This window comes from Danio rerio, chromosome 7, assembly GCF_049306965.1.
Source record: "Danio rerio strain Tuebingen ecotype United States chromosome 7, GRCz12tu, whole genome shotgun sequence".
In the NCBI taxonomy this organism is placed as follows: domain Eukaryota; kingdom Metazoa; phylum Chordata; class Actinopteri; order Cypriniformes; family Danionidae; genus Danio; species Danio rerio.
In genome coordinates, this window is record NC_133182.1 from 59,703,971 (window position 1) to 59,716,370 (window position 12,400).

General features: G+C 35.4%; 2 protein-coding genes across 3 annotated transcripts in view; one reads left to right on the forward strand and one right to left on the reverse strand.

Annotated features, from left to right (window-relative positions):
• The window catches only part of LOC110439952 (transmembrane protein 236-like), a 766,382-nt gene that overhangs the window by 376,762 nt on the left and 377,220 nt on the right, over positions 1-12,400 (reverse strand). The gene's annotated exons all lie outside the window — the stretch shown is intronic.
• Positions 1,435-10,655, forward strand: penkb (proenkephalin b). Its single transcript, NM_001423597.1, has 3 exons — positions 1,435-1,492; positions 1,656-1,796; positions 9,530-10,655. The coding sequence occupies exons 1-3, from the start codon at positions 1,487-1,489 to the stop codon at positions 10,130-10,132; spliced, it is 750 nt and encodes a 249-aa protein (NP_001410526.1). The 5' UTR covers positions 1,435-1,486; the 3' UTR covers positions 10,133-10,655.

Below are 12,400 nucleotides of genomic sequence, written 5' to 3' on the forward strand. Positions count from 1 at the left end.
TTTGTCTGGTAGCTCAACATGTACGTTGGTGGACTTGAAACACAGAGTGGAGTTGACCGCGATGATGGGGATGGAGTCCGGTGTAGAACACTTGCCGAAAACAGATAAAACAAAAACAAAAGCAAAAAAAAATAAATTAACAAAAAACAGGGTAAGATTGTGGTAAAATCTGAAAACGTGGTAAAATCACGCGAGGGCTTTTCTTTTTCTGGATTGCTTTTTAAAACACTGTCAGTTTTGTTTAGGAAAGGGAGTGGGTAGGTCAATCTGTGTTTTTTTGAAAAACACTATTGGTTGGGTTTAGAGAAGGGGGTGGGTGGTTGGTTGTTCAGTTGGTCAGTCTCAGTAAGTCAGTCAGTCGACTGGGGCCAACTGGATTTACATGAGAACAGCAGTTGCCAATGGCACTCGCGAGAGAACCTTGAGATCTTATACACAGTGGCCTCTGATGGATTCACGAAAACAAAAACTGCAAAAAAATTTAAAAATAGCTCTTGGGATGTATTTAGCGGTTTATTCCACTGTGGTGACCCCTGATAAATAAGAGACAAAGCTTAAGGAAAATTAATGAATATTAAACAATGTTTAAACTGAGTGAATGTCCTTTTTTTCATTGACCAAAAATACATATTTTTGAGATTTTGATTTTATAGATTCAATAATTGAACCAAAGTTAAATTATACTTTCAGAAAAAAATAAGTTATAATAATAATTCATTTATTTTCTTTTCAGCTTAGTCCTTTCATTAATCTGGGGTCACCCCAGTGGAATGAACCGCCAACTTATCTAGCATATCTTTTACACAGCGGATGCCCATCCAGCCGCAACCCATCTCTGAGAAACATCCATACACATTTACACTACATGTTTAGCCAACCCAAATCACCTGTACTGCATGTCTTTGGACTGTGGGGGTAACCGGAGTACCCGGAAGAAACCTCCGCGAACACGGGGAGAATATGCAAACTCCACACAGAAACGCCAACTAACACAGTCGAGGCTTGAACCAGCAACATTCTTGCTGTGAGGCAACAGCACTACCTACTACGCCACCAAGTCGCCAATAATATTAATAATAATAATAACAATATTATTATTATTTTTATATAAGTATAGTATTTTTATTTGGTTTAAAGTGTAATGTCTTTTCAGTGTATAACCTAAAGACACATTTGACAACAGAAATTAATATTTATTGCATAATAACACGTTAATGAACTTTTTGATTTAAGATTTTCCTTTTATAAATTCGTAAATTATACTGTGCAGTGCGTACATTGGATTTGTGAGATTTAATAAATAACCCCATCCCCCCTTACACCCTCTCATGCTCTCTCTCTCTCTCTCTCTCTCTCTCTCTCTCTCTCTTATTCTGTCGCTCTCTCTTAAACGCTCAACATCCACTCTAGGGAATAACGCAGACTTGTGCCCTCAGACCGACGAGACTTTACACGCACCGGACAGACTGCAGTAACTGCCTCAGTAATGAAGGTCAGTACAACATTTAAAGAATTGTTCCAATTGTTTTGACCTGTTTATTCTTAATTTTGTTTTTACGGCACTGACTTGAACACATTAAAAGAAAAAAACATTGTCAAATAAGTCTTGATAACACTGAGAAAGGAGTTTAACTGTTTTATTTCTTCCCTTTAAGACCTTGACAGTTCCCATAAGCTGCAGATGGACACTGTTGCTGAGCGCGTGCCTGACGCTGACAGCGCGTGCGGACTGTGGAGAGGACTGCGCGTACTGTCTGCAGCAGATGCCCCTTCAGCTCAAACATCTTAACTCAATAGTAAGTCCGCTGTGTTCTTCACGTGTAATCAAACGAGTTCTTCCAAAAGTTTATCCACTTATTTATTTATTTATTTTTTACCTGTGCACTTTCGCATTTTTATTTTTACATCCATTTTAAATGATTATTTCCCTTTTGCATAATTAAAACAACAATCCACTGTTGAAGCCCTTTGGATTTTTTTTCAAAGGCTTTTTTATTTCAAAATACATTTCATATTATTTCAAAAGGGTTTTACACTACTAATTTTGGATAAACAATTCTGAATTACATAAGATCATCATTTGTTTGTTGAGTTGTGATGGAACCACGTAAATTACTTACGCATTTACGATCGCGTAGAAATTTGAGGAAAAAAGGAAAACGCTCAAAATCGTGACAGCATGCATACTCGACAGTAAAAGAGAGAGAGAGAGAGAGAGAGAGAGAGAGAGAGAGAGAGAGAGAGAGAGAGAGAGAGAGAGAGAGAGAGAGAGAGAGAGAGACTCAAATCACCACCACTAGGCTGCACTAATTTACCTTAAATCGTTCCTTTAAAATAATGTCAGTGTGTCGTTTGGAAAAACTATCCGACTAAATATATTTTCTCAGAGTTTAATTATGCTGTAACGACTGTGATGGATTTATCGAGTAAATCTTTGATACCACTATGAATTTCATATTTTGCAATGTTAAAATTGCATTTTTATTGGAGTTTTATCAATTTTTCATGGAGTGTTTATGTTGTATTTATTCAGATGGCATATTTAAAGAAGATAAGTTTTTTTTCTAGACAATAAAAGTTCATGGTTAATAGATGCCACATCTGTCAGTGTCAGATGTGGATTAGCCAAACAAAATATAATTTTTTTCCTAAACAGCTTTTGTGAGTTCATGTGTTTGTGTGAACGAATCAACTTAGCTCCATGTCAGAAAACTAAATACAGAACTATACTTTTGTATATTTATTGTATAAAATATAGAATTGTGTCTGCTTCCCTTTGTACAGTGCTCAACATATATAAGTACACCCCTCACAAATCTCTCTTTTAAATTCATATTTTATTAGGAAGCTCTACAATATTATGTTTGTGCATATACATGAGATTAGACAGTACTGAAGCCAAATCTGGAGCTTACCTAACAAAATAATGTACGATAACAGTCAAAAACTAGTACAGCCAAATATTAAAGATGAATTTAAAAAAAAAAAAAAAGGAAAAATCAAGAGGCGCAAAAAATGGATACAAAAATATGCTATATATTTTGTATTTTGCTTGAATTTAATTTTATTATCTTTTAATTTTTAAATATGTTTGGTGAGTAAAACCGTTATTTTACTGAATATATCTGTTAAATAAATCGGTTTTGTTTAAATGCACTAAAATACATTGCCTATATTCAATGAGAATTGTAGAAAAATATAAATTTTCAAAATGGGCTGTACTCATACAGATATTGTATTCATAACTCCATCTTTATTTGCTCATAAGTCAGGTCTTCTCCACATGGTTTTAGCTTTGCTCTGTTTTGTATACCTGTGCACTCTGCATATTATGTATCGACATTTACAAAAATTAGCATAAGACCTGACTAACAATAGATCCAGTTGATAACCTTGATTGGTGTAAACACTTAAAGCTTAATTGTTTTCAGTCATCAACAATATTTCTCAGCTCCCAGTTTCCTGTCGTGGTTAAAAGAAGCTGTCTTCAGGTTCCTTAAGTATTTTCAAGAGGGTCGTCTTTGAGCTGCTTGTTTTCCCTTTCATGGCTAAAAAGTCACAGTATGTTCCAGATGCACTGTTTGCCAGTTCTGTTGTGGTGGTCACTTTCTCTGCTGTGGTGTTTTGCTTCTTATTTTATGCTTACATTTAGTCATTTACCAGACACTTTTCTCCAAAGCAGCTTACAAATAAAGAACTATTTTGCAGTTCAACAAGAAGAGGCAATGGAAGGGCTAATTTTACAAAGGAACTGTTAGTGTTTAGCTAAGAGCTAGAGTGAAGTTGTTTAAGTGTTCAGTTGATCACAGTAGAGATGGGCTTTTTGTTGTCGCTTAATAACAACAGTGAACCTGCTGATGTGGGAATGGGAAGATCCTTCACAAGTGAGAAACATTGAATGAAAAGGTTTTAGAAAGTGACTTATTGCCATTCTGAGATGGTACCATGAGGTGGCACTCACTTTCCAACAAGGCTCCTAGAGAAGGTGTTACATGGGCTCTGTTGGGCTCATCGAAGACTAGACAAGCTGCAGCGTTCTGAATCATCTGTAGAGGTTTAAGGGTGTAGGACAGGAGCCCAGCTAGATGAGCATTACAGTAGTCCAGCCTAGAAATGACCACAGCTCTGCCAATGGTCTCTTTCTCCATTGAGATGATCTCATTCTACACCATAGTGATATCATCATGGTTGCTTCATCATGGTTCTCTGTGCCACTGAGTCATCCACATGGTCTCGTCTCTGCTTTATTGATCTTCATGGTCTGCATTTGGGATCCTCTGTATTTTTCGACACTATGGTCTCCTTAGTGATCCAAATTCTTGGAACATTCCCACAATCTACATGTCTATGGCCCACCATCACAGGTTCCACAAAGTGTGTTGCCTCAGAAGGATATACTGTACTTGGGAACACAGGCACATCTTGAACCACATTGTCTTTATTTGCAGTCTCTCACCTTTGTTTGTCACCTTCTGGTCACCTTTACCACCAGAAATTAACATTTGAAAATAGGCTCATTTTACAACTCCCCTAGAGTTAAACAGTTCAACTTCAGTTTGACCATTTTTGAATCCATTACGTCAACTTCTGGGTCTAGCAAGAGCACCTTTAGTTTAACTTAGCATAGATCATTAAATATGATCAGACAAGTAGCATCTCGCTCAAAATTGACCAAATCATTTTCATATTTAAAGCAGGACTCTTCTGTCGTTAGATGAAAATTGCCATTTTCTAGGTAGATACAGTGTAAAGGTAGATACAATCTGTAAAGTATTCATAACGCTTCACTTTTTCCACATTTTTATGTCATAGCCTTATTGCAAAAAGGATTAATTTATTTTCTCATAATTCTACACACAATACCTCATGATGACATTGTGAAAAAAAATTGTTTTTGAAATCGTTGCAAATATATTACAAATAAAAATCCTGAAAAATCACATGTACATAAGTTACCACAGTCTTTGCCGTGAAGCTCTAAATTGAGCTCAGGTACATTCTGTTCACACTGATCATTCTTGAGATGTTTTAGCAGCTTAATTGAAGTTCACCTGAAGTAAATTCAGTTGAATGGACATGATTTGAAAATGCATACACCTGTCTATATAAGGTCCCAGGGTTGACAGTGCATGTCAAAGCACAAACCAAGCATGGAGACAAAGGAATTGTCTGTAGACCTCCAAGACAGGATCGATGAGACTAAAATTTAGGCATTACATTTGGAGAAAACTAGGCACTGCTCATCGCCAGGCTAATAGAAATACTGTTTTTCAGCAGCAGAAACTGGAAGACTAGTCAGGATCAAGGGAAAGATGAATGCAGCAATGTACAGAGACATCCTGAATGAAAACCTGCTTCAGAGTTGACACTTGACGGTTCATCTTCTAGCAGGATAATGACCCAAAGAACACAAAAAATCAATGGAGTGGCTTCACAACAACTCAGTGAATGTCCTTGAGTGGCCCAGCCAGAGCCCAGACCTAAATCCTATTGAACATCTCTGGAGAGATCTGAAAATGGCTGTATACTGTCGCTTCCATCCAACCTGATAAAGCTTGAGAGGTACTGCAAAGAGGAATGGGCAAAAATTCCCAAAGACAGCTGTGTCAAGCTTGTGGCATCATATTCAAAAAGACCTGAGGCTGTAATTGCTGCCAAAGGTGCATCAACAATGTATTGAGCAAAGGCTGTGAATATGCGATTTTCAGGTTTTTATTTTTTTATAAATTTCAGCAGTTTCAAAAAATATTTTTTTCACATTGTCATTATGGGGTAATGTGTGTAGAATTTCGAGGTAATAAATGGATTTACTCCATTTTGGAATAAGGATTTAACATGAATAAAATGTGGAAAAAGTGAAGCGCTATGAAAAATACACTGTTTGGCTTGGATCTTCTCTCTCATTATATTATGCTCTCATACTAATTTAGGAACTTATAGCATGGCTGCAGAAGGTGTAATAATATTACGCACCACCTGAAAATAGTCCCCAGCTTGCTAATTTCCAACTTGACTGACACATGTTAGTTATATTGATTGAAATTGGCAGATTTTTTTAGGTTCTGCTTAATATCATTGCACCTGCTTTAGCCATAGTACAGCAGCAAAGATCAAACCAGGCTCACATTAAAACGTACCTCTATATACATTTTGGGCGACCGTCAAATACGCCCCCGGATCTATTTTTATTATTTTTTTTGCAGTTTTTGTTTTCATGAATCCACCAGAGGATGCTGTGTATGCTTTTCAAGATCTCAAATTTCATGCCTGCTTTTTTTCTCATAAATCCACCAGAGGCCATTGTCGACTAACTGTTTGACAGACTAAATGACTGACGGATTGACTGACCCACCCTCCTCCGTCCCTAACCCAACCAATAGTGTTTTTAAAGCACCAGGGGCACAGATTTAGCATGGATGAAGGGTCCCCACCAATATCCGGCAATTATTAAATTTTCCCCACCAATAATTTAATTAACTTTAAAAAAACGCGCTTTCAGTATTAACATAGACATGATGAAAGGATTAAATCACATCACTCCTTAATGTAGCACGACCCCCAAACACATATAAACATTGTGATTTGCTGTGCCTTTCCCTCTTGTCATGTGAGAGGCTGTAGCTGCGTTTAGATGCAAGCAGCAAGCTCCAAAACTGTGCAGGTGTATTTCTCATGCAAGAAGACGATGTGTAAGGTGTGTGACACACGCTATTGAGGATGGCGGCAGAAAAAAGGTGACCATAAAGAGCTTTTTTCAACAAAAAGTGTAAGTGGCATAAGCTCAAGTTTGGTACTGAATGAGGCCATCATAATAATGCTGTTAATTCTCGTGTTTTTCCCGCTTTAACGCAGTTTGTCGTAATAGCAGACTGCTATGTGGAAATACGCCCTGCAAACTAACTGCAGAATAAACAGCTATGGAAAAGTATATGATCCCTGCTAGTTCTCCTGATATCTCAGAGTAGCATGTCCAATTTGAAGCAATTTGTCAGAAAGAATACAGTAGTGATGGGTCGTTCATAAACGATTCATTCATTTTGACTCGGAAACTACAAGTCCTCTCAGGGAGTGATTCGTTCATCCGCGCATGCGCACATTTGTGCAGGTGGTATTGTTCATTTTAAGTCTTTTGAGTCGTTCATCACGGAAATGCAGAAGCCAATCATATGCGTTTAGAGTAGGAAAAAGAATTGAATCATTTATCTCTCGAGTCCTCTATCGGGTTAGAGTCATTCGTTCCTCACGGGCCAATCATAATTCTGTCACGTGATGAACGAATGACTCAAGAACCAGAAGACTTAAAAGGTGAACTAATTATCATGGCTCGTATCGACTCAGACTGTGTAACAGCTCAGAACAGGTAAACATTGAATTATTATTTTCTCCTTCTTAGGGTATTGTATTTATGACTTATTTGTCGTGTGATCAACCTTTTGTATTATATATTATAATTATAATTAAGCAGGGCTGCGGCCCTTCAGGAGTTTGACATCCCGTGTACCTAGCATATTTTCAAAGGAATTGCCTACATTTATCACAATCATGCACATATCATTGAATAAAAGCAATAAAAATATAAAAACTTCATGCAAAGCAAAAAAATAAAAAAATTAATAAATAATCTGATCCTCATGTTGTTCCAAACCTGTAGTAATAATAATAATAAAAAAACAAATAACCTGATTAATACATTTATTTAGGAAAGCCTTTATACTATACTGTTAATGCCATTTTTACCTACTTTATTTGAAGTTTTCCAAACAAATTGAGTCTCTGCAAAAATGTATGTACGTGCTGTTTAAGATATTTTTTAAATAACACATTTTTACTAGTTATTTAACAAAATATTAATATTCAGCTTAAAGTGCAATTTAAAAGCTTAACTATGGGCTAAACTAGGCTAATTATATTAATTATAGAAAAGTAAACAAAGTTATAAAAATGATTGTGATAATTTGGTTGCTCTGTGTGAATATTTTTGCCTTTAAATGCATCTCGTCCATATCTTTACCTTTTAATTAGCTCTGTGACATTGACTTTGGTTGACTCCTGATACTCAATGTTAAAAACATAAAAGGAACCAAAGAAAACACAGAGATGGCTGCAGAGAAATTTAGCTTATCATCAAAGCATTGTCTCACTTTCTCCTCAATACTGACTATACACATACCAAAACTGAACAGAATATATATATATATATATATATATATATATATATATATATATATATATATATATATATATATATAGATATAGATAGATAGATAGATAGATAGATAGATAGATAGATAGATAGATAGATAGATATAGATATATATAGATATATATATATAGATAGCAACATAAAGCATCAGAGTACATGGGGTAATAATGATTGAGCAGTAATTTACCATTTATTATCACAGTAACTATCTGTAATGGGTACATAAAGTAAATTACTGTAATTTATTCTTTGCACTACAAAATTTCATACAAATCCTGCTGCTTTTACAGTTAAATACTGTTTCCTTTTATTACAGCAAAACACTGGCTATTTTACAGTTATTTACTGCATAATCTACAGTAAGGGTTAACAGTGTACTGCGACACTACATCGCCAAGTTCATTTCATTGTTAGTATATCCAAACGTGAGCTTGAAATCTTTTTTTTTTTTGTGCGTACGCAGCGTTGATATGAGGCCCTTGGAGATTGGTTGAATGGAGAGTTTTAAAATGAGCAGTTTTTTTTACATTTGAAGTGTTCATTTAGGTGGGAGATATGTTGTGTACACTGTAAAACCCAACACTCAACTTTATCAAATGATATCGTTAACTCAAAATTGACTGAAAGTTAATTCTACTTATTTGAAAATAGTTTAAAACTCAGTGTTGACGGTAATGAGTTAATTAAATACATCAATACTTCAACTTAAATGGAGTAAGTTCACAGTACTCATATTGATTAGTTTTTTTTTTAACTCAAATGGTTTGTTGCAATTGGTTACCTCAAGCTGTTTGAGTTGCCTTTGTACTGTTTGTCTTGTATATGAGCCCTTATGTTTACTTAAAGTTGTGTATACTTGTCTAAACATGGGTGTTTCTTTTTACCATGCTCAATTCTATTTCTGTGCTTCCTGATAAGTGTGTTTTGTGTACTTTTGTTAAGTATTGATAATTTATTAATAACATTAAAGAATCAGCAATTGGATTTAGCTCTTCTTGTGATAAGTTAACCAAACGTCACAACGCAGATTTATGTTTGTGGGTTGGAGAGAGAGAGAGAGTGTGGCATTGGTGTATTTTGTTCAAATCCAGTGTGTCACTCTGTATTAGCGTTTCCATGGTTGCCCACAAGCTTAGCACAACCTCTACACCTACTCATCCACTATCATCCAAAACACACTCCTTCATTTGCATATTGCCCAGTTATGGATTGAGAGATGAAGGTTGAGGGAGAGACGAGGGATATCCTCTCAGCCATTCATTTCTGGGACTGCTGTGTACGTCTCAACGACTATACATTCACGTTTTGTTTTGCTTTTTCTCGCAGGAATGTGTGTTGGAGTGTGAGGAGCAACCGAACGCAGGCAGCTCTTGGAGTCAGTGCAAACATTTCATGCAGAATGCTGATAACAGTCCTGAGGGTAACCGAGCAGCCACACAAATCGAACACTCAAACAGCCAACAGCACCAGGTAGACAAAAAATATGGCGGCTTCATGAAACGTTCTGAAAGTTTAATCAAGCGTTATGGAGGATTCATGAAGAAGGCAGCTGAATTCTATGGGCTGGAGCCAGAGGATGTTGATCAGGGCAGAGCAATCCTGACTAATCATGATGTTGAAATGCTGGCCAATCAAGTTGAGGCTGACGGGGAGAGGGAGGAAGCGGCTCTGACACGTTCAAAGGGAGGTGAAGAGGGAACTGCAAAACGTTATGGGGGTTTTATGAGAAGGGGAGGGCTTTATGACTTGGAGAGTGGGGTTAGGGAACTGCAAAAACGTTATGGGGGCTTCATGAGGAGAGTAGGCCGACCAGATTGGTGGCAGGAGTCTAAACGTTACGGAGGCTTCTTAAAGCGGTCTCAAGAGCAAGACGAGGATGAAAATTCATCAGAGGTAGAAAAGAGGTATGGTGGATTTATGGGATATTAAGATGATGTCCGCGATGTCCAAGTTCACTTCCTCTTGAAGATAAAAAAACACCTGAAAACTGAACAGAAAATATGCTTAAAACACGCTAATGTAATGTATTAATAAAGTGTTCATTATGTCTTTATTGTGATGTTATTGTGTGAGTAAGACCATTTTAACAGTACACATTGCATCTGAAGTCACAATCATAGTCAAGTTGTGTAGCATATTTTAATAAACAGGGTTATCTGTTTTTGACCGAACAAGAATATTGTAATATGTTTTCATCAACACTGCAATTCTGGTTTGCATGAGGCATTCATTCAGCTATACAAGAGACAAACAACAGAGAAAATATAAGAGTTGACCATTACATAGTTAATATTTCTTCAAATCACTTGCCTTTTACAAAGATGTATATTTTTTTGGGTACCAGTGTGAATCTTGTCATTTGTTGTACAGCTTAAATAAACTGCTTGAAACTGCACCAGAATGTGTGTCTTGAATAAAAATCAATAAATGGTATCAATCGGCCAAGTCTTAAGTGATATGTTTTGTCTTTTGTTAACAAGTAAAATCAAGTTGAGCTCATTAGCTTTTCTGAACTGTTATGATCATACTTCTGTTCTCTACAGATGCAATTCTTCAACACATTTCTAAACATAATATTTTTAATAACTCATTTCTAATAACTGATTTATTTTATCTTTGCCATGATGACAGTAAATAATATATGACTAGATAATTTTTGGAAACACTTCTATGCAGATTAAAGTGACATTTAAAGGCTTAAAATTAAGTTAACTAGGCAGGTAAAAGTAATTAGGCAAGTTATTGTATAACGATGGTTTGTTCAGGCTATTGGAAAAAAAAATTGCTTAAAGGGGCTTATAATTTTGACCTTAAAATGTTTTAAATACAATTAAAAACTGCTTTTAATCTAGCCAAAATAAAACAAATAAGACTTTCTCCAGAAGAAAAAATATTATCAGACATACTGTGAAAATTTCCTTGCCCTGTTATATTTGAGAAATATTTAAAAAAGAAAAAAAATTCAAAGGGGGGCTAATAAATCTGATTGCAACTGTGTGTAAAATTTGCAGTACTCCATAGTTAAAGAAGTGAGGTACTGTGAAACTCATAATCATATGAATATATTACCAGGTCAGCATGTAAATTTACCCTGCAATGTCTTTATATCACAGAAGGTCAGGCATTAGTAGTAAAATAAAGCATGCTATCAGTGCCCTTGTTTGGATGTGCTTTACACGTTGCAAATTTAATCTCTCACCTTTGATCCTTAGCATAATCATAACCCACAATATCTAAATAAGTGCTCTGTAAACGACATTAAATAATCAGTCGAAAGTACATTTGGGTATCTTAGTCAATGATATCAAAAAGTTGCCAACAGCTTTAGGTTCTCTGAGTTCACTCACATCCTAAAGAGGAATTTATACACTTTAAAAAATGCTGGGTTATTTTTGTTTATTACTTATTAAACCAACTGCTGGGCTATTTTTTATAACACTTTAATATAACAAACTATCATTTACTAAGCATTAGCATCTAGTTGATTTATTATTTGTTAAGCATTAACTTTACATTAATAAGCGTTAGTAAACATACAGTAAATTTTATACAGTAAATACAGCTACAAATGCTGTATTGTTGATTTACAACCACATTTATAATGTGCTTAATAATTGTACTTTCATACTTTGTTTATGATTTATTTTTCATTACTAAATTAAGTATTGCATTATTTACAAATCATTTTGTATTTAAGAGTAGTCAATGGTTTTTAACATCTTTCAGGATAGGTTAGTTATGATTATTAAACTATTGAAATCAACATTTGTATATATTATTATTCAGGCATATAGTAATATTCAATTCAATTAAGCTTTATTTTTATAGCGTTTTTACAATGTAGATTGTGTCAAAGCAGTTTCACATAAATGGTCATAGTAAATTGGAACAGTGTAGTTTAGTTTTTTAGTGTTTAAGTTCAGTTCAGTTTAGCTCAGTTCAGTGTGGTTTAAAATCACTACTGAGAGTCAAAACACTGAAGAGCAAATTCATCGATGCGTAGCTCTACCGATCCCAGCCCATGCAAGCTAGAGGTGACAGTGGAGAGGGAAATAAACTTCACTGATTGGCGAAAATGAAGAGAAAAAACCTTGAGAAAAACCAGACTCTGAGATTCAGACTAATAGACAAATGGTTACTTTGCATGCTATTAAATGCTTTATTAACTCAACTTTGTGTAGTTTTGTGACCTAATCT

Bases quoted from the DNA above. Each gene is read 5' to 3' on its own strand.
- penkb (NM_001423597.1), top strand. The intron at 1,797-9,529 runs GTAAGTCCGCTG...TTTTTCTCGCAG, and splicing joins TCAAACATCTTAACTCAATA to GAATGTGTGTTGGAGTGTGA.